At 48.8% G+C, this 26,749-nt stretch overlaps 1 protein-coding gene across 1 annotated transcript in view; it reads left to right on the top strand.

Moving 5' to 3' along the window:
• Positions 1-26,749, top strand: part of KIRREL3 (kirre like nephrin family adhesion molecule 3) — a 702,914-nt gene that overhangs the window by 668,206 nt on the left and 7,959 nt on the right. The window contains exon 15 of the mRNA XM_026657944.1: positions 8,390-8,499. Within this exon, the coding sequence (XP_026513729.1) occupies positions 8,390-8,499 (110 nt within the window). The remainder of the gene's footprint in view (positions 1-8,389; positions 8,500-26,749) is intronic.

Genomic DNA, 26,749 nt, shown 5'->3' with positions numbered 1-26,749 from the left:
ATTCTAAAATATTCATGTTCATAATAAGAAATTCCAGTCTCTGGTGTTTATGTAGGGCCTAGGGTGTTATGTGCTTTGCTGCAGTGGGACTATACATTAAAATGACATGAAAGGCGCAGGTAAAGGAATGAAGGGGTAAACAGCTCAGGATCATGTTGCCTCATTAAAAAAAACACAGAGAAATTAAAGCATGATTGTTGGCTACATGAAAAAGAATCAACCCATCAGGGAAAGGAGCGTGATTGTTTTGAGCATCTAAAACAGCGTTAGAGAACAAGCAATCCTTGACAGTGCTTCCAGCTTGAGGGACTCTGCAATAGAAACAGCCCCGCCAAAGCTGTTCATAAGCTCTTTGTTTACTTGCCAGCGAAACGCGGTTGGTTTTCCTTTTTGATTGTTTGCAAAGAAATCAAAGAGCCCCAATTCCTCCTGGATTTGGGTAACAAACGGCTGGCCTCGTACAGCAGCAACGTGTGCACTTTTAAGAGCAATAATGACGTCTGGTTTTGAACTCTCCGAAACCCCATTAGCGGCTCTTGCAGATATTAGCAAATTAAATCTTGGGCAGTCATTCATCTTGCATTTTGGTAACTAGTTCTGATGGACCGGAGACGAGCCAGTTCAGTTTCGCTGCAATTGTTCAGCGACGATGTGTGATTCAAGCAGCCTGACAGAAAATGGGCCAAATTGTTGTTACCATGTCAATGGTCAGACATAATCAGCCATGCTTTTCCCCGTCGCTTTTAGATAGCCACACACGCACTGTATCATCCCGAGGAGGGGGGTGCATGTGGCTCATTATACTCTTCTTATTTGATGGAACCAGATGGTGCTGGGTTCTTTTCGGGACATACACTCTAACATTAATGCGATGATGATAGATCGGATATGCAATGGAGGCGCCAAGGCTTAGAGCGGGAAGCAATGCCAGGGATTGAACGTGTCAGTTACTCAAAGGCTACGACAGTTGGAATAGCAACTGGCATGCTGCTGCCTGCTCTCTCAAACCTTTGGAGTAGAATTCAGAGGTTACCTGCTGTCTGGCTCTCTGTGCTGTGGTAGGTCTGCCTTAGCTCTCAAAGATTCCTCATGCCCTTCAGCAAAGGAACATCTCCACTTTTTCCCACATCCTCAAAGGTGTTCAGGCACCTTCCACCCATTGGTTTCAATGGCACCTCTGAGGATCTGGGCCTTCGACTCTTTGTGCCTCAGCGCCCCATCTGTATAATGGGGTTAACAGCTGTTGTCCCTGATGGCACATCTGGGCTACGCAGGGTAACTGTTGCTCTGACCTCCGTACCTGGCAGGATATGGGGAAATGGGGCAGCGGCAGGGTCGCACTGCTGCTGTGCTTGAGTGATTTTAAACTTGGGTGCTTCAGACTAGGCACCTCAAGAAATGACCCAGTTCTGAACATACAAAGCTTCCATGGATTTCAGTGGTGTTGCATGGCTGTAACCGAGAGCAGATCTTGGCCCCATGAGTGGCATGAAAAAACCGAGTGAGCATGAAGCAAGCTACACGTGAAATGTATGGCTGTCGCCTTTTGGGGTGCAGTCCAGAGCAGCGAGGGGCTGTGTCACTGTCTGCCTGTAACCCTGAGTGCCTTAAATGCTCCGCTGCTCTGGCCACAGCCAGCCAGCAGACAAGCATGCTGAATCCTGCGTGTCTCTGCTGTGCAACCGTGGGTCAGTGCTTTGGACCTCAGCTGCCTACCTACCAAACAACAGCCCCACCCTGCAGTCCACCAGCTTGGGTCACACCTGGCAGGATGACCCCAACACACCTCCAGTTCTGACTGTCCCCAAAATCACCTGTGTGGAAGTGGCCAGCCCCCCTCCTGGAGCACGCCAAGAAATAATAAGGTTTGCTTGCGCCTTGAAGAGACCATACCCAGCAGTTTGCCACGTTAACGGGACTTAACAATTCCTTCATTTCAAACACAATCCTGGGTTGGTTTAGATTAAAGTTTATTCACAACAGGACATAGGTTAAATGATGCCAAGTACAATAAATAACGGCAGAGCTGGTTACCAGCAAATAGAAATGAAAACACATCTAAAACTTAATGGAGGAAGCTACAGACTTTGTTTAAGATGGTTTCGCTCACCAATTACTTTTGGTCCAGCATGGCTGACTGTCTCTCTGTCAGGACCGTCCACAGAAGTATGAGGTGCTGGTTTCCCTTATCTCCATAAGAAGATGAAGCTGGCATCTCTCTGTACCTCATACTCGCAAAGAATTGCCTTTGTTTTCAAAGACAGGGAGGCCTCCTGGGAGTTCAGTCTCCTGGGCCTCTCTGGGGTGCAGGAGCCATGTTAATTTTCTGGCGCTTGAGTTCAGGCTCAAAGCAAACCCCACTAGTTTTGCTTACTAGCTTTGTTTATGGCTAATATGGAAATGGTCCTTTGTCTAGGACAGCCCTTCTTATCACCTTTACCTAGGCTAGGCTGTCTTCTTAAACGTGGTCTAGTTACATTAGATGGAGGGAATTCAGAACTTCACATACAAGGCTAACACATGCATTTTACGATGAACTCTCCGTGTGACCTGGGGCAAATCACATCATCTGGCCGTGCCTCAGTTTCCCCATCTGTAAAATGAGGGTGATAATACTTCTCCATCTCACAGGGGTGTGGAGGATAAAGCCATTGATGTTAGAGGCATGCAGGTAATACAGTGATTGGGGCCATGTGTCAATAGATACTTTGCTCAACTCCAGGCAAACATCTAGGCAGGATTGGCGCCCAACCTGGGCCTCCCATACTCTTAACTGGGACTCCGGTGCGCCTTGGTTTTAAGATTGGTGCATGCCAGTTAGATCACAGAGCCTGTCCCCCTACAAAGCTAGGCGAGAGTCCTCTGGTGGAGGCCACATCAGAGATGTAATTGACGTTAGCCAAAAAGCCAGATTTCCTTTCAATAACTTCAGTTTTAACGGGCCGAAGCCAAAAGAGGTTCAGATCATGGTCCAAAATCAATCAATAAATGAGGAAAACAGATCAAACGCCCAAGCTCCGTGCAGGGCATTTGTTCCTGTGCAGCCATCTGTCACACAGCCTGCCTTCCGTCTGGGAACCTGCTCCAACAGTTCTGTTCCCCACTCAGACAGAAGGGAGCTCTCTCCAGTTTGTTTAAACAGCTTTGTGGGGTTAAAGCCTGCTCAGGCAGCAGATGCTGTCACAGGGACGCTGCTGCACAGCCACTCAGTTGGGCTGGCACTTGATAAACAATGTGTGCGGGAGCAGGGCTGGCTCTAACTTTTTTGCCGCCCCAGGCAAAAAAGAAGAGCGCCCCCCCCCCCGCGAGCGCTGCTCAGCCGAACCCCCCCAACGCCTCCGAAATCCCCACCCCCTCCGAGCGCCGTGCCAGCCCCCGCCGCGCCAAGCCCCCGGCCCCCCGAGTGCCGTGCTGCCCGAAGCCCCGCCCCCCTCCGAGCGCCGTGCCGCCCGAAGCCTCCCCCCCCCCGAGCGCTGCAAGCAGAAACAAAAAAAAACCCCTCCAGCGCTGCCCCGACGAACCAATAAATAAATAAATAAATAAATAAATAAAAACCCGAGCGCCGCTCCACCCCAAGGTGCCGCCCCAACATGTGCTTGGTCGGCTGGTGCCTGGAGCCGGCCCTGGCGGGAGGCAGTTGTGCTAATGAAACGTGCCGCTCAGAATGCCAAAGGAAGGGCTGTGTGTAACCTTTGTGCTTCGTAGCCATGCTTGGGGTAGCAGTGATGTGGCTGATGGTTGACTAGGCTGGCTTGCCTCATGGGCAAAATGGCACAGAGGGGTGGTTTAGAGCCAGAATTGGCTGTGAAACAGCTGAGCGTACGGGACCAGATTTTCAAAAGATCCCTAGCTCCCATTATAAATGGGCAGATTTTTAAAAGACTTGGGTGCACATCTTCAGAAAATGTGGCCCAGTGTGTCATGATGGGAGCTCCTGGGTGCAGGGCACTGGATAACCTGTCCGTGATAGTGGCTGCTAAGCCCTGGCAAAGGTGGTCCAGTATATATCCCCTAAAACTGTGCTTGGAGCCCCAGAATAGAGCTTCTCTGGGGGAGGGGTATTGGAACAAAGGGATCCTAGTGTGCAAAAATGGCACCTTCCTACTCAACAGAGCTGCTCGGCTTGTATTCAGCATCAGAGCTGCTGCCTTTAGTAACATAGGTACATTTTATTGTTTTGTGCTGCCGTTAGCCCAGCAGAGCAAGCTCAGCTCTGGGACAGGTCACTAGGAGTCTGTTTCTTTTTGTGCATTAGCAACAGAATGGTTTACCAAGTTCCAATCAGTTACACCTGCAGGCAATGGGGGTCCCACAGGTGACATAATTTGAAGGCTCTAGTGTTTCATGGGTGTCACTGAGGGAAGGAGTTGGTCTGTAGAACTTTTAGTACTGGTGATAAAACGAAACAACCCAGCTTGACTCTCAGATCCCAGAGGTAGTTTATAGGGCTGGCAACAATTAATCATGTAAGCTGGATACAGTTAAACTGGAGTCAATGAGAGACACTAAATATGGAATCTCCCTCTTCTTAGCATGTCATTTTTACAGAGCAGATCTGCTCTGTAAGGGAGTGATAGTCATTTCACCAACTCTTGCATGCACTTTGCAGATGTCCAGTTGAGGGCATTTGCCTCTAGAGGACTGAATCTGTAACTTCTGTGACCTCCGGGACAAACACGGAGCCTTAGTTATAATTTTGGATAATGGGATGAAATTAGCAAAGATACCATTGGCTAGACAGACAGATTTGGGCTGAATAGCAGCAGTAATTCCCTACCAATAAGGGCTTGTCTACAGTTGAAATGATACAGTGGCACCTCTGTAGCACTTCAGTGTAGATCAGGGTTGGGCAAACTTTTTGGCCTGAGGGCCACATCAGGATTCTGAAACTGTATGGAGGGCCGGGTAGGGAAGGCTGTGCCTCCCCAAACAGCCTGGCCCCCGCCCCCTATCCACCCCCTCCCACTTCCCGCCCCCTGACTGCCCCCCTCAGACTCTCCGACCCATCCAACCCCCCCTGCTCCCTGTCCCCTGACTGCCCTAACCCCTATCCACCCCCCCACCCCCTGACAGGCCCTCCATGACTCCCACGCCTATCCAACCACCCTGTTCCCTGTCCCCTGACAGCCCTGCACCCCCAGAACCTCCGCCCCATTCAACCGCCCCCTGCTCCCTGTCCCCTGACTGCTGCCCGGGACCCCCTGCCCCTTATCCAACCCCCCCACTCCCTGCCCCCTTACCATGCCACTCAGAGCAGCAGGACTGGCAGCCGCACCGCCAGGCCGGAGCCAGCCACGCCACTGCGCTGCCCAGCAGGAGCTCGCAGCCCCGCCACCCAGAACACTGGCGGCATGGCGAGCTGAGGCTGCGAGGGAGGGGAGACAGCAGGGGAGGGGCCGGGGGCTAGCATCTTCGGCCAGGAGCTCAAGGGCTGGGCAGGACAGTCCGGCGGGCCGGATGTGGCCCACAGGCCGTAGTTTGCCCACCTCTGGTGTAGACCCTCACTACAGGGACGGGAGGGGATTTCCTGTTGCCATAGATACCTCACCGCCCAAAGAGGTAGTAGCTAGGTTGACGGAAGAATTCTCCCATTGATTTTTTCAGACCCGAGTGACGTAGCTGCACCAACCTCACTTTTTAGTGTAGACCAGGACGAAAATGGTAGATTAGTCTCTCCAGGAGGCTAATGAAGGGATCATTGGTTGAATCATTTAAAACAATAGTAGTGTGTGCTGCAGCAAACAATCCTGTGCTGCTTCTCACGGAAGGCGCTAGGTGACCCAGTAATAAAGTCAGAGTTTCTCCATCGCGGAGCTGAGATGCTCTTGAAATCTGCTAGTCGGACCCTATTTCTTCTCAAGAGAGCAGGAAAAGCCTGACGCAGCTATGGCCTGTACAGCAGGGATTAGGGCAGGCAATTCTTGTTCCTGCTTTACGCAGAAGCAGCAAAGCACATCACAAACAAATTACAGATACAGGAAGCGGAGAGTTACCCGGGGGGGCGATTCTTTTAAACTAGTTTAATACACCTCTGTTATTGTTTCTTTTATGACAAGACCAGTCCACAAGTTATTTAAGGGTAACCCCCTGAGAAACGGCTCTACACGGTAATAATTGGCTTTTCCTTGTGATTAAATGCGGTGGCCGCGGCCCGAGGAACATTATTCTTACTCTAGGACAGCAAAAAGGAAGCTACAAGAAAGCGCAACAGAAAAAACCAGAGCGAAATCATTCTTCTAGCATCTCAAGGCTTGGAACGTTCCCTGCTGCTGCTTTCAGGGGCTTACCTGCGTGCCAGCCTGAGGCGGGGGTAGAGGGCGAGATTTGGATGTAGAGGAATACGTTATCAGGCGAGGGTTAAAGGAAAGTATAGAATGAGAGTGATGGAGTGACTCAGAGGAGGAGATAACAAGCTAAGGAGCCTTTCAGCTATAATAGGTTCAAATCCAGCCCCGTTCAGTAGTGGCCAAAAAATTCTAAGAACTGTTGAGTGCCCTGCATCAAGTGGGTCTCAGCTGCTGCTCAGCGGCATAGGACATTTAAATGGATCTCTTTGGAACACCTTCAAAATCTAGTTGGTTCTAAGTGTATCATTGTTAGAGGAGGCCTGAGCACGTTTGGGTGCAGATCTGAAGGGGGCAAAGGTTAGGTGGTGGTAGAACCTAGGGGTTTGGTTCAACCCATTGGAGAGACAAGAGCCAGTCTGTTATGCAGATCCAGCTCTCAGTCTGGAGCCAAACTTCAAAGTTTAGGGCTGTTTAGATTCATGTCCATCGCTGCTTGCCATCTCAGCCTCAGCTTTCTTCTTTTAAAGGCCTGCTGTTTGGGGCTTTGGTTTTATTTTTCAAAACAGCTTCTTCAAAGAGCTACTGCCGTCCTTTGGGAAACCAAAAGGAAGTAGTTCTTCCCGAAACAACCTTGCCTCTAAATCCCATTTCCCTTCCTAATGCTGTACTAATGCAGGTGGGGCTGTAGGGCAATTGCACGTGCCTCAGTTGGGGTTCCCAAAACAGTGGCTAACTCTTTGTTCATTACTTAGCCCCTTGTTGCAAAGGCCTCTCCATGCTCTAGTATCATCCAGGACCTGAAGAACATTGGGAAGGCTTTTCTCAACCCAAGCGAAAGGAGGATGTGCCAGAAGTAGCATGAAAATGTCTATTTTAAGTCTCAGTTAGGGTCGGCTAGGAAACAAGAATTCTGTTTTGCAAAACACTGGGGTTTTGGAATTTGATTATGTTCTGCATTATGCTTCTGAAATCGGGGGGTGTGGATGGATGGGGGGAGCGGGGTGTGTAACCATTCAGCTATTGGCCATTCTGCAGTCTCTTGCTTCTTCGCTTTCACTGGCTTTGACCAGAAATTTCTTCACAGCAACATGGAGTGATTTTGACACATCAGCATTTTCCATTGAAACACTCCTGCCCAGTTCTACTCCCAGTTCAGTGTTATAGGTGCCAGAGGTTTGGGTGAAAATATGCTACCAGAGAAAGTAAAAACTGAGGCTTGTCCTTTTGTAACCCTTAGAGATTACTTTATCTCCGTGCCCACATTCCTCCAGCATCACACACTGGAAAGCTTCAGGTTTCAGAGTGGTAGCCATCTTAGTCTGTATCAGCAAAAAGAACAGGAGTACTTGTGGACCTTAGAGACTAACAAATTTATTTGAGCATAAGCTTTCTTGGGCTAAAAGTGAAGTGGGTTTTAGCCCACAAAGCTTATGCTCAAATACATTTGTTAGTCTCTAAGGTGCCACAAGTACTCCTGTTCTTTTTGGAAAGCTTCAGTGGCCCACTTGCATTCTGCTTCTTGCTGGTATTGTAGAAGTCACATTTTGATCCTTCAGGTCAACATGGATGCACACATAGACTGCCTAGCTCCCAGATGCTCTAACCCTTTTAGAATCACCATTATGAACCTTCCATCATTTCAAAGCTGGTACCATGATAATCCCTCGCCCTCGCTCATGAACAGAGACTGAACTTCTAATTCTAGGCTACAGGCCTCCAATACTTGATCTAAAGGATTATATTCAACTGGACACACTATAATTCCTCACTTCCTGTCATCAAGAAGCTGTGCTTTGCACTGTTAAATAACTGCTATGCTCCGCCTCAGAGGTGGCTGCATTTCAGTGGTGTACTAATCAACCTCTACATATTATTTAAGTACCTTGTCAAATGTTGCAAAGCTCAATTAATGTTTGCAAAACAGGTTGCAGTTCGCCAGTTGCAAATGGCAAACAAAGAACATGTCACTGAGATAGTCAATTTCTTTCCTATAGGATCTATTTATGTTGACAGTTGTTATTGATAATCACATATGTCGGGAGGGAGTTTGCTCGGCTGTCATGACAGCATGCAAGTAACATCTTCACTCTCTCTTTGCTCAGATCTGAAAGGCGTGGTTTCAGCCAAGAACGATATCCGCGTAGAGATTGTACATAAGGAGCCTGCCTCAGGCAGAGAGACGGAAGAACACCCGACGATCAAGCAGCTCCTGGTAAGGATTTATGTGTCACTCCGTGTAACCTTTGACAATAATGAGGGCAGGCACGTGTAGGTCGGTGCACTAACGCCTGCCGAAGGCAATGGCTGATCTGCCAAAATCTCGCACCTGTCACGCCGACTTGTAAGTTTCACTGCCATAAAAACTCCTCGCGTGCAACTTTGCTAATGAAGAGGAAGAGCCGGGAGAGGTTTATTAGCATAGCTCAGCAGCCCACAGGGCTAATTGCAAGGAAAGTTTGCCACCTCAATAAGGAAATTGCTGCAAACTGCAAATGGAGGCACAGTAGGTTGAACAATATATAATAATCAACTAATTAGTGGGGAACAACTGTGCTAGGCTGAAAAGAAGCCTTGGAGATTTATATGTGCACAAGATGCGTATTTGCATGTAGTCATTTGCAGGTAGAGGTTGTTAATTTTGATGGTGTCCTGCCCTCCCAGCATGCCACTTGGCCATGTCATTACCGGCAGCTGCAGGAGCCTCAGGCGCTCACCTCTTAGGTGGCACTAGCTGGGGCATCAGTGTTCCTGGGAGAGTTAGGAGAACTGCGTGAAGTGGCATGGGAGAGTCAGGTGGTGGCGCACTCCTCTCAGACAGTAGCGAGCCAATGCCCCACCATGATGCTAGACAGCTCTGGGCAGCTGGAGGTGCTGTCTTTCTGGGGACATGTGAATTTGGGTCCTCTGCGTCAATAAAGACCTCCAGGAGAGCCTGGCCTGTTACCAGTGGGGGTTAATACAGTGGACTGAGTGGCTCAAACTGAGGGCGGGCTCTGACCTCTAAGGGTATGTCTAACCTGCAACAAAAATCCAGCTAGCGTTGGGTTTCAGAGCCTGAGCTCCACTCCAAGCAGGAATGGCTATTTTTAGCAGCCTAGCACAAGCCTGAGCTGGTAGACCTGGGCTCTGAGTCTCCCTGCCACGGGAGGTGTTTTTTGCAGTATAGACGTACCCTAAGTCGTGGGTTCAAAACTAGCCGGAGTCATTTGTGATGGAACTTCCTTACCGACAGAAGGCTGGTGGGGAGCCTTGTGAAATGAGCTGGTGGGAATGGGCAGCTTAGTCTAGCTGAGGGGAAAAAAGGGGTCTGCACCCGACTTGCCAGTCTCAGCACAGGCCCAGTGTAGGGGTGGTTACAGAGACACAACTCTCCCTTTCCTCCCCCACGTGGCTCATGTCTGGAGTGTAGTGACTGGAATGGCATGGCATAAACTTGCACGAGCATGGTCTGTGCAGTCTGTGTCCCAGGGACTCGCTGGGTCTGCTAGTTCAACCCCCTCAAATCAAGATTCCATAAGCCACGGTCACTGCACAGCAATCGGCACCTGATTAGGGAGAATTATTGCTATTAAAGGTCTTTTATAACTGGGGGCCAATAGCCAGTGTGTGGAGGGGAAACCTCCATCCACAAATCTTCCCCTGCTTGGGCAGAAATGGGGGATGGTAGGGTTTGGGGCTGCAGCCACCTCCACTCCATTTGCCCAGAATTGGCGATCCATGTGGTTGAGGAAGCAGTCTAGGGATACATACATCATGCTCCATGGGGATTGTTGGGGATGTTATCCTAGCTTGAGTCTGTGCTACATTTTCTTCAGCTGCATCCTCCACAGTGGGGAACCCACCCGCCCTGTGAAAAAGTTGGGAGAGAGGCAGCCACAGGCAGGGAGCTGAATCGGATGAGGGGGCGGCAAGTGTGAACCTGAGCTGCTGCAGTCACAGGAGACACTGGGCATTCATGGGCCTGACCCAAGATTTCTCCTGCAGGATGGGTAAACCCCACTGCCAATGGAAGAACCCAGGGGAGCCTCCTGGATGAATTTCCTGGGCTCAACCTTGCAAGGGTAGGGTGAGCTCCTTCATGCCTCTGCTGTTCTCGCGTCCAAGAGCAGCTCGGTCACTTGTTAGCGTCATGTTGTAAATGACTAACAAGCAAAACAAATAGGGAAAGAAAACTGACCCACAACAAGCCATCCAGCCATAAAAGCAGAATAGAGCAGAAGATAAAGGGAAATGCAAACAGACAGTTTGTTGGATGTTTGCACAGTTGTTTGGTGAGGTGGGATATTCCCCCACCACCCATACCGCTTTAAATTCCCAGCCAGGGCTTGTCACTGTGCATTCACTCTCCCTGCACAGAAGGCTGCTCTCTGAATTATCAGTGGAAGCACCAGATTCAGACAGAGTTTTGTGGGATGGGCAGAATCGATTTTAGACTGTACATATATATATATATATATATATATATGGCTAGGAAGCCTTAAAATCAGTCTGAAAGCTGGAAGAGTGCAGAGATGGGCTACTGCTCATTATTCTGACACTCTGCTAGAATGGCCGCTAACTGAATGGGGAATTTTATGTTTAGGCCTTAATTCTCCAAGGTGCTAACACACTTTCCCCCATACAGAAGCACAGGAGGGACGAGCTAAGATCAAATATAGAAAAGACAAGCTACATTGGAAGATTCGGGTGTGGAGCAGCTGACCCAGATCTTAAAGGGGGCCCATAGGAATGTGAGATGTGATTGCAGGGCTCTCCTGTCTGATCTCCGATTAGATTATTCAGTATTTACTTATTTCTAGCAGTGCCCTGGGAATGCCAGGAGCTATGCAAACAGCAAAGGATGCAGCTGTACTGCCCCAAGGACTTTAGAAGTCGAAGAGGATGATTCTAAGAGAAACAGTTCCTCTGAGGGCACAACCATGGGACAGAGAGGCAGGAGGCCAGGGTTCTGTGCTGGGCTTTGTTGATGTGATCTGGGGAAAGGCACATCCCCGCTGAATGATTCAGTTACCCTGTGAAGTGGAACTAATGATCAGTAAAGCCCACTTTAAATGGATCAGGAACTAGATATCAAAAAAGTAGCTGTTAGTGGGGAATCACAAAGGGTGTTTCTAGTGGAATTCCACAAAGATTGGTGCTGGTCCCCGATGCTTTTCAACATTTTTTTCTGGAGGTAAATATAAAGTCACTGCTTATAAGATTATGGATTACACAGAGAATTGCAGAGTGGTAAAGAATGAGGGGGACAGTCAGAGATTGCTTTGTAAGCTAGGTCCATTCCTACAAAATGTGTTTTCATTAGGGTGAGTGACCAGACAGCAAATATGAAAAATCGGGACGGGGGTAATAGGAGCCTATATAAGAAAAAAATCGGGACTGTCCCTGTAAAATCAGGACATCTGGTCACCCTAGTTTTCATACAGCCCAATACAAGGTCACCCAGCTAGGACCAAGGAATGGGAGACTATATCCTGGAAAAAGTGATTCTGAAAAAAGGTTTTAGGGGGTCACACAAGTGAACATGAGCTCCCAGGGCCATGCTGTGGCAAAAAGGGCTAATGCGGGCCTTGGGCATATAAACAGGGCAGGGATTTTACCTCTCTATACGGCATTAATGAGACCCAGGCTGGAATACCGTGACCAGGTCTGGTGTCCCCCGTTTTTAAAAAAAGATGTTGAAAAATTGGAGAGGGTGCAGAATAGAGCCACAAAAATTAAGACGTGGAAAAAAAATGCCTTACAGGAGAGAGTTAAAGAGCTCAATTTGTGAGTTTATCAACAAGACAGAGGCAGCTTGATTATGTCTTCACACAGCAGAGTCAACCTGTGGAACTCACTGCCAGGGAATGTTGAAGGCCAAAACTATAACTGGATTAAAAAAATAAAAAAGGAATTAGATACGTTCAGGGAGGATAGATGCATCAATGGCTATTAGCCAAGATGGTCAGGGATGGGACCCCATGTTCTGGGTGTCTCTAAACCTCTGACTGCCAGAACTGGGACTGGAAGACAGGGGACGGATCACAATAATTGCCTTGTTCTGTTCATTCCCTCTGAAGCATCTGGCACCAGCCACTGTCGGAAAACAGGATCCTGGGTTGATGGCCCATTGGTCTGACCCAGTATGGCCGTTCTTATTACAGGATTTCTGCACCTTCATTAGGAGAACATACCAGGTACTAAAGTGTTCTTTAATCTAGTGGAGAAAGGTAAAACAAGAACTAATGGCTGGAAGTTAAAGCCAGACAAATTTAAATGAGAAAGAAGGCACAAGCTTTTACGTGAGGGTGATTAACCATTTGGAACAGTTTCTCCAGCTCTTGAAGTTTTCAAATCAACACTGGGGGCCTTTCTGGGTGATGCTTTAGTCAAAGACAAGTTAGTGGGCTTAATAAAGAAGTAACAAGGTGAAACGTAATGGCCTATGCTACATAGGAGGCCAGGCTACAGGATTTAACAGTCCCTTCTGGCCTTAACAATCTAGAACTCTATATGATATGGACCCTCCTTTATAAAACATTTTAAGGCCTGTATATGGGAAATGCTATAACAGTGCTAGGAGACTGGTCATTTTTCTTAACTACCAGAGTCTCAAATCCATTGTGGGCTCTGAAACCCTAGCTGGGTACATCCTGCCTGTTAAATCAGCATCAGCGAAGACTGCATAAAGCATAACAAGATTGCTGACTCTCCCACAGCTGCGCAGAGCTAACTGTTTCAGTAGCTATTATTGCTAGTAGCATTACAGAGGCCTCAGCTGAGCTCGGGATCACGTTGCCTTGGGCACTGTACATCGTAAGGGACCGTTCCTGCGCCAAAGAGCTCAAGCTAACTAGACGAGGCGGGAGGAGGGGAAAGAGAAGAGGTGATTTACTCCAGGTCACTGAGAGAGCCAGGCGTTGAATCGAGGTTTCCCAAGTCCCTGTCCAGTTACTAGACCATGCTGCAGCCCCAAGACTCAGACAGAGGGAGCAGATACAGAGTTAAGGCCACACCCTTCACCTCTGGACAGTGCAAAGTACAGTCTCTCCCCTGCTGTATATTCCTCCCTGTTTGTCCAGCATTGTTTATAGCAGGCCATTTTCTGATGCTTTGTCCCTTGGGGAGACTATACCCCAGCCTCTTGCTGTTAGCAAATGTTTCCTTATCCTCCTTTACTCGCTCCGCTCCTACTGCGGCAGAGTTAGAGCCTCTGGTTCACCCCCCAGGATTCCCTTGACACCCTGTGCTTTCCAACAGCAGGCAGCAGCTCCATGCTCAAGCTATTTCACGGCCACTCTCCAGCTGCTAAAGAGGTTCCTAGCAAGAGACTCCAAGTTTGTCAGTGGAATGACAGATAAGATTCATCCTTGCTAAGGAGCAGCCATGACATCGCACTGGCAGGGATGCAAGCTGCAATGAGGTGGGAAATAAAAGGGAAACTAACCACTGTGCTCACACCTCGTGAGGTGGTTGTGGGTGGCAGAGGGGAGAAAAGGACCGTTGTGGAAAAAAAAAAATCATAGAGAGTTGTGTGGATATAGAGACCTCTAGGGAAAATCTTGAGACAATGTAGGACAGGAGACACCTACTCTGATTTCTCACCCAGAAAGGTTCCCATAAGCCTCCATTCTATTTAGATACTTAGACAAAGTTGCCGTGATCAGTTTTAGGAGGGAATCACTGGCTCAAAATCTAAGGGTAAAAGAACCTCCCGGATGTGGAAAAGGGCTCACGTGGGGTCTGATTTTTCAGGTGTTCAGCACCCGCAACTGGATGCTAATCTTCAGTAGAGCTCAGCTCCCATTAAGACACCAAATTATCAAAAGGGCTGAGTCAGCATCCACACACTGCGCTGAGCTCCTTTGAAAATCCGGCCCATAAGGCTGTGCAGGGAAAAGTGAGACCGTGCCCCCATCCAAACCAGTAGGAGCAAGTCAAACACGGCAAGGGCACTAAAACAGCTTTTACACGACTATCAAGGCATATTAGAGAGGGGGCACTTTGGTAAATGAGGCAATGGATGAAATCAGTTATGCCTCTAAAAATCAATAAGGTCCTGAACTCCAGACTTAAAAATAAATAAATCTGTCTTTGACAAGAACAATGAAAGAAAGAAAAAGTGGGGTAACGGAGAAGTAATGTAGCCTCTTAGTGCATGTGTGTGTGTCAAATTGTACTGATCCCACGCCTGTACCACTTGGGCATGTGTAACGTTACTGATACTAAAAGTGTTTTTCTGGCTCATATGTCCTTCTCCCCCACCCTTCATACGGTGCCTGTCTTCTTTAAGGGGGCTCTCTGCCTGCAGGGGCCTGGCCCATCGTAGATGATACTGGAAAATGGATAATATAACAATGCAGGGGAGGCAGGGCTTAGACAAGATGCACGGATGCAACTCAGACGGACAGACAGCATGATGTATAGCCTAAGATGGTAATGAACTTATAGACACGTGAGTAATTGTTTGTGAAACACCAAGGGAGAGATGTGGAGGTCGCAGACAGCTGGAGAATCACAAATGATACCAACTTTCAGGCAAAGGAAAAAGCATAATCCTGGCAATTGCTAGCCAGTCAGGGAAGCCATAGCAAGAGAAAACTCTTAGAGAGGGCAAACTCCTTAGCATGGCGCTATAAGGAGCAGCTTGTACCAGGCAAACGTGATTGCTTTGCTGACAGAATTACAACTTAGCAGACAGAGGGGCTACGCTTGCAGTTATGCATTTGACACAGCATCTCATGAAGTCTCATAGAAGTAATTCAGACAGGTTTGGACATGCGCCCTGGCTGGCATGTGGATTGAAGGCCAGTAAGAAGGCTAATGATAACAGCACTATATCGAGTTGGGGGGGAGGGGGGCAGATGTCATCCAGTGGGGCGCTCTGTTGTTGATGATGCAGTGAGAGTGGTTTTATTTAACATCTGCATTAATGAGCTCTATTGAGAGTACTCAGCATGTTGAAGAAATTCACAGCTGGTATTAGCTTGTGAGGTGTGAACATCAGGGAAGGCAGAGTGATAATTCAAAGGGACACAGAGGTTAGACATGTGGGTGGGAAATACCATGAGACTCAGCTTGAGGTGGGGAGAGATAATTTGGGCTCTAGGGACTCCATGAGAGGGTGAGATTTTGGAAGCAGGAAGAACAAGCAAGACCTTGGGGTGACAGCAGAAAGGAGTTTGCAGTGAGAGACGGTAGGAGAAAAGGTCAGTGCAATTCTGGGCAGAACTTCAGAGGCTTTGGGTCATAAGTTTGGGAGATGATGGTCGCCCCGTACATTGCTCTGGGAGAGCTCATGGGGAATATGATGTCCACGACCAGAGAGCATTGAGAAGTGGGAATGCTCAGAGGGTGTTTAGAGAAGGGCCACACAGCATGGGGGAGCACGGACTTAAGAGGCAACGTACATTGGGACATCACAGCAGGGAGGCTGGCAGACCACCGAGACCAGAGGGATTTGTTAGGGTGGCTACAGAGGTAGAACTAGGGGCAAAGGGATGAAATCAGAAAGGGCAAATTGACATTGAAGTATCGGGAAACGTTTCCAGATGGTGAAATGTATCAGGCTATGGAATTGTCTTGCAAGGGAAGAGGTGCAGCCTCATCAACATTTTAAATCCAGACTGGACAAAGCACTGGAATGTGTACTGGAGTCAGTCATCATGCATTGGGTTAGGGGGATAGACTGGATTACCTAGTATTTCTCTTCCAGCTCTAATACAGGGAGCAGCATAATCTAGTGCACAGAGGCAAGAGACCTTAGTTCTGTTCCCACCTCTGGCACTGAGAACGTGTCCTCTCCGTGACAAAGTGACTCAGCCTCACCAGCTTTGCTTTACAGTGCAAGAGCCAGTCCTGTTCACTTGATGCCTCAGACCTCATCAATGTTTGGCACACCACGGATACTGGCCATTCTGCCCTGTTAAAGATTGTCCCTTCTGTTACCAAGAAAGCTGCTGGGGCTAATCAGATTTGCAGATGACAGAAAGCTGGGTGGCGGGGGTTGCCAATACTTGGAAGATAGAGCTAAAATTCAAAGGGAGAACTGGGCTAGAGAAAACAAAATGAAATTCAGCAAAGACAAATGTAAGGTGCTACACTTAGGGAAGAAAAATCAAATGCAGAAATACAGCTTGGGGGGATAACTGGCTGAGAAGGATCTGGGAGTTGTGGATCACAACCTCAACATGAGTCAGCAATGCGATGCTGTTGCAAAAAAAGCAAATCCAATTTTAGATTGCATTAACAGAGGCATAGCATGCAAGTCACAGGAGATGATAGTATCACTCTACTCGGCACTGGTTAGGCCTCAGCTGAAGTACCGTGTCCGATTTTGGTCACCAATGTATAAAAAGGATGTAGAGAAACTGGAGAGGATCCAGAGGTGAGCACCAAAGATGAACAAAGGGATGGAATACAAGCCATATGAGCAAAGGCTGAAGAAACTGGGTATGGTTAATTTGGAAAAGTGGAGCTTAGATAGCAGTCTTCAGATACTTGAAAGGCTGCCATCAAAAGATGGAGAAAAATTGTTCTCTCGTGCCACAGAGGGCAGGACAAACAGCAATGGGTTCAAACTACAGCAGAGCAGATTTAGATTAAATCTCAGGAAAAACTTCCTAACTGAAAGAACAGTCTGCCACATCCTGCAGCTTGACAGGGAGTTAGACTAGATGGCCTGGCGGGCCCTTCTAACCCTATGGTTCTGTGGAAACTAATACATAGAGATAGATCCACAAGATGACGTAGGCTCAGCATGGCACCCAGTTAGGGTTAGGTGCACAGCCACAAGTCTGGCACCCAGGCTCCCTGTACGATGCCTGGGGAGACTTAAGCACCTAAGAATGAGATCCACAAAAGCCAGCACACTGAGTGAGGAGCTGCCAGTAGCCTCAGAGGGGCTTAGGCCATATCCCTCGCCTATCTCCACTTGGGATTTTCAGCCATGGACTTTTCCCTGGGATTAGGGGCCTAACCCTTTCTCCCCAAAAAATAAGGAGCTGGAAGCCCCCTTTAGCCAAGTGATCAGAGCACTAACCCAAGCTGTGGGAGACCCAGGTTCACAGCCCCTCTCTGCCAGATTTAGAGGAGGGATTTGAACTCTCATTTGTGATCTCTAAAGACAGCACCCTGACCACAGGGCTTGGGAATTCCGAGATTAGCCTCCCTGTTGAAGAGATTCCACCTGGTATAAATTAAATAGCTTGGGCTGCCCACATGCCAGGTGGGACTCCTATCCCCTGGGCTATAGTGCCAGTCTGGCTCTCTCTCTCTGGCCAAAGGCATATTTAATTATTTATAGAAAGAACTTTGTTCCCTGGTTCCACGATGGAAGAAAAGTGCTCACCTAAAAAAAAAAAAAAATCAGCTTATTGCAGGACTTAATTTGTCCCATCTGGATGTTGTTCTCGTGTTCCTGCATTCAACATAAGAAACGCCAGGATCAGCCCCATGATCCATCTAGTAAGAAGATGTGGGATAACCCCCCCCTCTCCCCAAACCTTAAGAGTTAGGGGCTGGTTCAACGTGGAAATAGGGTTTTTTATATCCCGTCTAAGGCTTGGTTTTATTATTTACCACTCTAACTTTGAATATCCTTGTTATCCACCCAACTGTCCAGATAAATCTCTAGCCGGCTTTGAAAATCTCCACTGGGGTTTTTTGTTTTTTGTTTGTTTTTACCGCTGCCAGTCGCAAAGTGAGCCCTCATCAGGGAACCAGACAAAGCTGCAGCCTTTGGAATCTATTAACCAACATCCAGACGCTCTGTTAGGTTTTGACCTGCACAAGTTTAAAGCCGCCAAGAAGTGTCATCCAATTATACTACAAGCAGGAAACATTATAATTAAATTCCAGGAAAAAAAAATACATCTCAGGTCTCGGCAGGTGTGTAACTTTGAATGTGCCAATCTGGACGAATTCATCACTTCCTATCGGCTAGGGACCTGACATGGCAATCTGCAGGGAGAACTCTTTTAAAAACATATTGTCTTCAATAATGAAGCCAAAGAATTTAATATCCGGTCGGTTGAATTCAACACCCCAGATGAAAACTGCTTCATTTTGCAGCATTAAATGAGTGAATCCTTCAGCATGCAAAGGATTAGATTGCACACAGCTCAGGCAGGCAGCCTATAGCTAGCCCGGAAAGAGGCAGGAAGGCCCAGTGGTTAAGGCACTACCATGGGAGCCTGGATTCAACTTCCTGTTCCAGCCCATGCTATGTGCCTGATCTTGGGGGGAGGGATAGCTCAGTGGTTTGAGCATTGGCCTGCTAAACCCAGGGTTGTGAGCTCAACCCTTGAGGGGGCCATTTAGGGATCTGGGGCAAAGATCTGTCTGGGGATTGGTCCTGCTTTGAGCAGGGGGTTGGACTAGATGACCTCCAGAGGTCCCTTCCAACCCTGATATTCTATGATTCTACACAGCATCGCATGGCCTTGCCCCAGAGAGGTATTGTGAGGTGCGCTGATACAATGGTAATGATATGTCAGATCAATAGACTGGAAGTAGGGTGGTGGCTTTCAAGTCACTGCTGATAGTCTCAGGAGCTGCCTGCCTCCAGACAAAGACCCCCAGAGGGATTCTAGCTGACTCAGCAAGAATTCATCCTGGGGCAGCCCCACTAGAATGGGAGCTCTGCCTCCCTTGAAAAGTCCCTGAGATGAGCATGCTCTGTGCCTCTATTACATACAGGGCTATAACAGGGTCTCACTCACCACTGTTGGGCCTCCGCATGGCCGGGTTGTGGGATCAGCTCTCCTGCCCTTTAGTGCCCCCTTCTATCACTCACTCACGTTGCAGCCCCTCTCGCTCTCCAGGACTTCAGCCCTTCCAGGGTATCGACATCTTGCCAGACCAACTGTCCAGATGCCACCTTCAACAGTCCCGAGCCACTTCCCAGTGGCTGCTAGGGGAACCCAGGCCCATGCCCCCTCTGGGTTCCAGCCCAGGGACCCTATAATCAGTAGCCAAAGTCTGCACAGTCTCAACCCTTGCTGATCTCTCCCTGGGCTTCCTCCACGGGCTCTCTTCCCTGAAACTCCTCTGGACAAACCCTTTCCATCAAAGACAGGATTCCAGGGCTTTTGCTCCCTCTTCCCATCTCTCTGTACCTAGACACCAACTACAGAATCTCTCCCTGCAGCCCCCTTCTGCCCGCATCTTCCTGGCTTTATACAAGCCCAGCCTGTTCCTGCCTAGCTGGGCTTCATCATCAGTTAACCTTCATCAGGCCCTGGCTCGCCCCCAGGTGCAGCCTACAAAGTTAATTGGCCCCTTCTGAGCAACTTTAACCCCTTCAGGGCTGGTATGCAGTGAACACCCCCAGCACGAGTGCTTATTAAAGTTGCTGACACGTCCCGTTATAAGATGCTATTTTCAGTGGCATATAACTCAGCCAAACTTTACCATTTGGCCTGACGTTTCCCAAGCCATATGTTGTTTAGCCCATGTTAAAAAATTCTGGCACCCTTTCCTTTGGGCAGTGCTACTGCCCTCATGCTTTGGAGCAGGGACTTGAAATTTGGCAGGCGGTGGGTAGCCTGGGTGTCCGGGATTGGCCTTTTGCCATCACTGTGAAAACCCACCCAAATTATAAGCTTTCGAAATAGTGCAGTTCGCACATGCGCCACAGATACTTGCTAGAGCTTCAGAGTGATAATCGCTGAAGTTTCCATTTGCACTGAGAATGCTCCATCCTGATGCTGAGCAAGACTTTCCATACAATTGTAGCTCTGGGCTGCGTCCAGACACCAGAACTGAGACCGGGGAACCTGTTTCTCCTGTGCGCTCATTGATCCCCCCCCAACTGAGCTAAGAAAGCTGCCAGATTTGAATGCAGAGGAGACAAGAGCTGGACCTGGGGTAAGAGGTGGGGGGAGCAGGTTGAGATAAAGAGCCTGGAGAGGGAAGAATGGGACTAGAGGTGGAGCCGGAGAGTTGGGCTGGGGAGAGACTGGGACTGGAAGCAGGCATGGGAAATGAGGGGGATTGGAAAGCCTATGGGTGAGAAGCAGACTGATCGGATGAAGAGCCAGGGGGATACCGGGAGTGGGACTGTGGGAAATAGTATGAGGTCGTGACCTATACAGATGCATAGATGAAAGGGGGCCAAATAAAGGTCAGCCAGGCCACCTTAATTCTGGCATTTTCTAACTTCTGAGTGCTTGACTTTGCAACCTTAAAAATGTTCTTTAAACGTAGTTTGTGTGCGATGTGTGTAAACAGTTAACAAATGGAAAACACGTAGCCTGGTGTCTGGCTTTGGTAGGAGCCTGTGAATGATGGTGCTCTGCAAATGGCTTCCGTCGTACTTCCTTAGGTGGGCGCTCATCAGGTGCTAACTCAACCAGAGAGCATCGCCTCTCGCCCCCTGTCCCTCCCTACCCCTGGAGCAGTGTCCATGCTACCCACGTAGCTTCAGCACAGGGACCCAATGGGAGGGGATAGCTCTTTGCACCTTCTCCCCCGTCCCTGCACATGTCCAGGCTCGCTTTGGTCCTACGTTGGCTCCTCTCAGTGGTTGCCTTAGTGACAATGACACACCTGCCTCCCTCTCAGAGGAGCACCAGCCATTTCGTGGGGTATTCTGCTTCCAGCAGCAGTCAGTCCAAAACCTCTCCCACAATGCACCTGGCCAAGTCTTCCCTGAAGCACTAGGCTTGGTTCGAGCAAGAGCTGTAAATTTCTCTAGCAAAAACAGAGCCAACCAACAGCAGCGGCATCCGAGCTGGAAGGGGAAAATTTACAACAGCCACCTCAAACAGCAACTGTTGCCTTGGCCGTGGGAGCGCAAGCGGTGGGATGGGTCTCCGGATGGCTCCCTGAGCAGCCATGACTAGTCCCGAGAATGACAGACAACAGCTGCTGGCAGACAGTGCTGCCAGGCAGAACTAGGGACTGTCTTAGTGTTCCCAAGATCCGGATATGCCCTTGAATTCAGCAGTCCAGGCAATAAGTTCATGGCAGCCACTCAGCTTTAACAGGTCTGTGGGTAGCTTTATCACCAGCCATCTGTGTGACAACAGCATGACCACAGGACAAAAGCATATTGGTGTCTTCGTCCATATGGTGGCCAGGAACCCAGGGCCAGACACTGGCAGAGAGCTGGAACACACAGAAAGTGTGTATTTAACTAACAGAGCAAAACTCCCACTCACTGGCTCACAGAGAAAGCCCTTCTCCTGGTCATGGGAACAGAGGGCTGCGAGTCCAGCTGGGGCATTAGCACGCCGCAGTGCCGCTCTGTCAAAGCTCTCCCTTGCTGCCACCAAGGAGAGTGCCAAGGACAGAATATCAGCTATTAAATAAAGCACATCCTAGCTTCTTGCTCCCTCTGCCCTGTGGACCCATCTACTCTGGGCTGGGCTTGCTTCGAGTGTGAGCTCTCTCTCAGGTCACACATGGGACTCAGCAGGAGTGAGACAGCTACAGACAAAGGAGTCCATCCTGCGTGCGAGTTCCAGCTTGCCAGCCCTGCAAGCTGAAGCCTGGTATTTACCCACCTCCCAGGGCTAGCGCTGCAGCCAGAGCTGTGCCTCCACCCTCAACTCGCAAGGGTCATCATTAGGGTTTGGAAAGGGGCTCTGTCTCCACAGCCTACGCTGTCCTTGGTTGAGTCAGCCCATTGGAACAATGCACGCCTGGAAATAGAGTAAATAACCTCCAGGTAAGCCTAATACTGCAAATCCCGGCCTACGCTTGGGGGTGAGTATCATAGAAGTGTAGGACTGGAAGGGACCTCGAGAAGTCTTCTAGTCCAGTCTCCCGCACTCAAGGCATGGCTAAGTATTATCTGCTTTATTCTGTATCTGCTTCCAAATAGCTGTGCATGACAAGAGCTTCACCACACTCAGCCCAGACACTCTGTCTGGGAACTCAGCCCTTAAAGGCTGAGTCCTCAGTACTATAGCCTGGACCCGGCGGAGTCCCACTGGCCTGGCTAGTGTCTCCCAATGCAGAAAGAGAGGCATTGTGAGGCACCATAATATTCTGGCCCAGATTCTGCCCTGCACAGAGATCCACTTGGTGCAGGAGATATGGGGGCTGTCAGAGAACCAGTTCTGGCTCCCCAATTCTGTGGCCTGATCTATACCATTCTCAACCCCAGTGTAAGATAGAGCAGCCTTGGGGGTTCCTATCGTTCCCAAGGAATCCACGTGCCCACGACCTGTCCCCTACTAAGCCAACACATCCTGCACAGTCCAGGATGGTTGGTGCAGAACCTGGTACACTTGATTCCCATCTCTTCACAATGAAAAGGACCGTGGGGTCTCTAAAAGAGCAGAGCAAATAATTAAAATCCACATTTGTCAAATAATTTCTTTGGGGGGAAAAAAAATCCCTACCAAATGTCTCTCAGGGCTATCTCTGAGCTATCTCAGGCCAGAGTTCCACCCGCTCACGGATGCATACGATGAACCACGTAGGTCACCTCTCCATTTGACGCACCTGGCGTTCAGCACAAAACCTGTCTGCCCAAGTGCCCCCAAGAGGTAACATCACCAGACTCAGTGGAGTCATGCCAGAGATGAGGTTGGCGCCTTAATGCGCCAGTGGAAAGCCTCTGCCCATGGGCACAGCTCCAGCTTTATTCCTTTCTGTGCTTTTCATGACGTTTCTTCAATATAAATGGTAACGTCGATGTTTTTGCCAGCACTTAATGCAGATATTTCTGTCCCTGGCCCAGTGTCTCGTCTCTCCTTGACAACGCAGTAAGTCAAGTAAACTAGCACTTTCCAGCCTCATAAGACTAACATACCACTCTGCACTCATAGCTCCTTTCATGTGAGGATCCCAGGGGCTTTCCAAATATCAGCCCATCCACCACCCCACCCGCAGGACAGGAAGTATTAGCCCCTCACTGACAGATGGGCAAACAGGGACACAGAGAGGACACGTGACTCACCCGGGGTCTCACAGCAGTCAGAGGCAGAGCCAGGCACAGAACACCGAACTGCACCTCCAGTCCTGTGCTCTCACCGCTACACCAAACTCCCTCCAAGTGCTTTACAAGCCTTAATGTTTCCAGCATCTTTGGGCCAAGTGGGTAGGTGAGCCGGGTGGTCACCATTTTACAGGTGGGGAAACCAAGGAAGAGACCATAAATCCCAAACCTGAACAGCCAGTCCTCAGTGCCAAAGCTAATGGAATTGAGGAGTTCCTGGCTCCCAAGCCTGTGCTCAGACCATCTCTCTCTCATTCCCCTTCACCACACCTCCATCCCTCACCCCCACCCCCCATATGTGCACAAATAATTCCCATGAATCGTAGGAATAAAATCAACGTCTAGCCCCGCTCCATGTATTGATACATGTACCCACCTGTTTAAACCAAGCGCCTCCTCATTAAGATGCTATTTATATACCGTCGCTCTGGATGGTGTTTGATATGCATACAGCAATCTGGGTGCTGTTCACGCTGGCTCTGCAGCTCTCGCACAACCTGTCCTTCTCCAGTCTGTGCTGTAGCAGACGGAAAAGAAATCGGAACGGTTCAGTTAAAAGGGGGACAGGCGTCATCGATTCCTGCCATCAAAGCATTGCCTGGCAAGCCCCCAACACATGCCAGCCCTGCCCAGGGAGGGGATAGGGATCTAGGGGCCTGAATTCTGTCTCCTTGGCCCATTCCATCCATGCGTTCTCTGGCAGGCCAGCACTGCCCACCCCGGGTTTGCTCGGTGGCTAAACAGAGGACTCCTTGCTCCAGGACTGACAATTCGGTACCTTTCATCAGCACACAACATCCATTTTCTCAGTTCGGAGCTAGCCCAGCTGTGATGCTGGTCCGGGACAGGGCAGGGCATCACTTTGCACCAGGGCCCAGTCAGGAATCGCTGAACCATGTATTTACTGTTGGCTGAAAGAGAGAGAAAGGAAAGCAAATGAATTTCCCCCCGACTGCTAATGATGAAGTGAGATTGTACTGAACTGAGCCACAGTGTAAACGTTAATAAAGGTCACGTTAATGACTGGCTTAATTCAGGAATTATAAATTAGCTGATGTGAATTTGCTTTATGAACTGCTCCTTTCTGGCGCGAACCCTCATCTCTGTCATGGGGCTCTCACTCGGTTTCATACACCCCCACCCCCAAGCGGCTCTCAGCTAATGGGGGTGCACTGCCCCCTAGCAGCACTAGGAAGTCAGAGCAGCTAACAAGAGACAATATTACCACACTGGAGTGAAGAGACGCCGCTCTTTGTAATTAATGTGGTGAACGTGGCACAGAATCGGACTTTGAGCTTTCGTCAGCTGGCTAAGCCTCACTGTTAGGACCCAAGACCACATCAACCCCTGAAAGAAGAATAAAGGGGACTGTTTCATAAGAAGGAAGTCGGGGGAACCGGGCAGTAGGATGCCTGCATGTACCCCCAACCCTGTCATGAAATCACAGTGACTTTGGGAAGTCACTCAACTCCTCTGTGCCTCAGTTTACCCCTCTGGGTGATAATAGTCACCCACTCCCTCCCAGGGTGATATGGCTTACCCAATCAGTGTTTGTAAAGCACAACTTCGGGGCAGGGCCTGTCTTTTTGCTCTGTGTTTGCACTGGGGGTCCTAGTCCGTGATGGGAGCTCCGAGATGCTACCTCAGTACAGGTAATAAATCTGTATCTAAATCCTTCCCGTATGGTCAGACATCACTCAGCATGCTGCTGGACAATTGTGTTTAAATAATATATGGAGATATACCTATCTCATAGAACTGCAAGGGACCTTTCAAGGTCATTGAGTCCAGTCCCCTGCCTTCACTAGCGGGACCAAGTACTGTCCCTGACAGTGGGTGGGGTTTTTTTGGTTGTTTGTTTTGCCCCAGATCCCTAAATGGCCCCCTCAAGGATTGAACTCACAACCCTGGGTTTGGCAGGCCAATACTCAAACCACTGAGCTATCCCTCCCCTTACCCTCTCTTTGCACAGCCACTACAGGGTAAAATCATACACAAAGTGCATTGCAACAGTTCAGAAACCAGTTTGAGAACCACTGCCCTTTATTGAAAAGAACCCCCAAACCTGTGTTACTAATGGTGCCTCGGCTTCTTAATATGGAAAAGTTTGTTGTTGGTTTTTTAAACCTGGTTTACAATTCACCAGGGATGCTGTTTGTTTGCTTTTTGCAGCTAGGCCAGTGTAGCTTGACTGGTAAGTTTCATCATATAGTCAGTTACACTTCCAAGTCTCTCCTATACTAGCAGTCTTTGGTTACAAACACTGCAGGAGAATGGCTAAGCCCCACAAATTAAAGAAAAATAAACCCTGCACTTTCCAAAGTAGCAGAAAAACATGAAACATTTCGAGTAGGTTTATAAAGCTGTAACACAAACACGCTCTGAATGTGGAATCTAACGGTCCTAACAGCATCCCTTCAATTTAACATAAGAATTTAAGATGGCACTAAAGCCGACATGCAGTCAATAGAGCGAGCATTCCTCCTTTTGGTATTTTATCTGCCCTGAATTTAATACTTTGTGACACATGTATTTACCCTGGTAAATCAATGGAGGTTACAGGCTTTTTTCCAGCAAAACGCAGGTACCTTAATTTATTGCATTAAATGGCCATATCAAAGGCTTTTCAGAGATCAACAGAAAGTGCTGTAGGGTAAATTTCCACTACCACTTACCAGCAAAAAAAGAAGAAGAAGAAGAAGTCAGGTAATAATCAGCACTTTAGTGTAGATTTAGAATTGAGATTAGATTAGGCATTGAGTGGCAGTAATTCCAACAGAAGGTCTGGGCTACAGCAGCAAAGAGAAAATGTGAAGACTGTAGAGACTAAATCAATACCTCGGAAGATAAAAGGGAGCCGAGAAATTGGCTGATAATTATTCAGACCCACCTTTCTGAGGGAAGGGTAATTAAAGCCATATTCTAATTAATGCGTACCTTGCCCCAGCCATTCTTCAAAGAAAACCTAATGAGGCTGTGAGAATAGACTCAGATTCCTCCCGTCTCTCTCAGAAAGGGGTGCCTGTTTTGGGAGGGAATGGGGAGGGTCAGGAAGAGATCTTGGAGCAAGCAAAGGAGCTGTTTAAAAAAAAATAATAATGATCTGTCCCATCTACCTTCCCTCCTCCCGTGGTACTTTGGAAAGTCAGATGTAGGCTGTCAAAGACAGGATCAGTAAAACCTCGGGGATTCAAACCTTTGAGAGGAGCCGGAGTCAGAAAAATCACAGGCTTTGGAGTTAATTACAGCACTAAGAAAATACCAAAACCGGCCTGGGATTTTGAAACGTCGTTGGCAGCCAAATTCAGATTAGCGAGGAGGTACATTGCGTTCCAATCTTTGCAAAAGCAGAGTCGGGCACAGACCGCTGTCGTTAGTTTAACCCTTAGCCTCTGGATGGGAAAAGGCTGGGAAGCAAAGAGCCGTTTCCCTGTCACTCAGGGGAAGCAGCATGGCCTGCCCGCGGGCAGGGCCGGCTCTGGCTTTTTGGCCGCCCCAAGCAAAAAAAAAACAAAAAAACCCACACACGGGG

Source organism: Terrapene carolina, unplaced genomic scaffold (assembly GCF_002925995.2).
Source record: "Terrapene carolina triunguis isolate 2854851 unplaced genomic scaffold, T_m_triunguis-2.0 Scaffold374, whole genome shotgun sequence".
NCBI lineage: Eukaryota > Metazoa > Chordata > Testudines > Emydidae > Terrapene > Terrapene triunguis.
The sequence above is the reverse complement of the archived record's forward strand: the minus strand, read 5'-3'. Positions and strand labels throughout refer to the sequence as shown.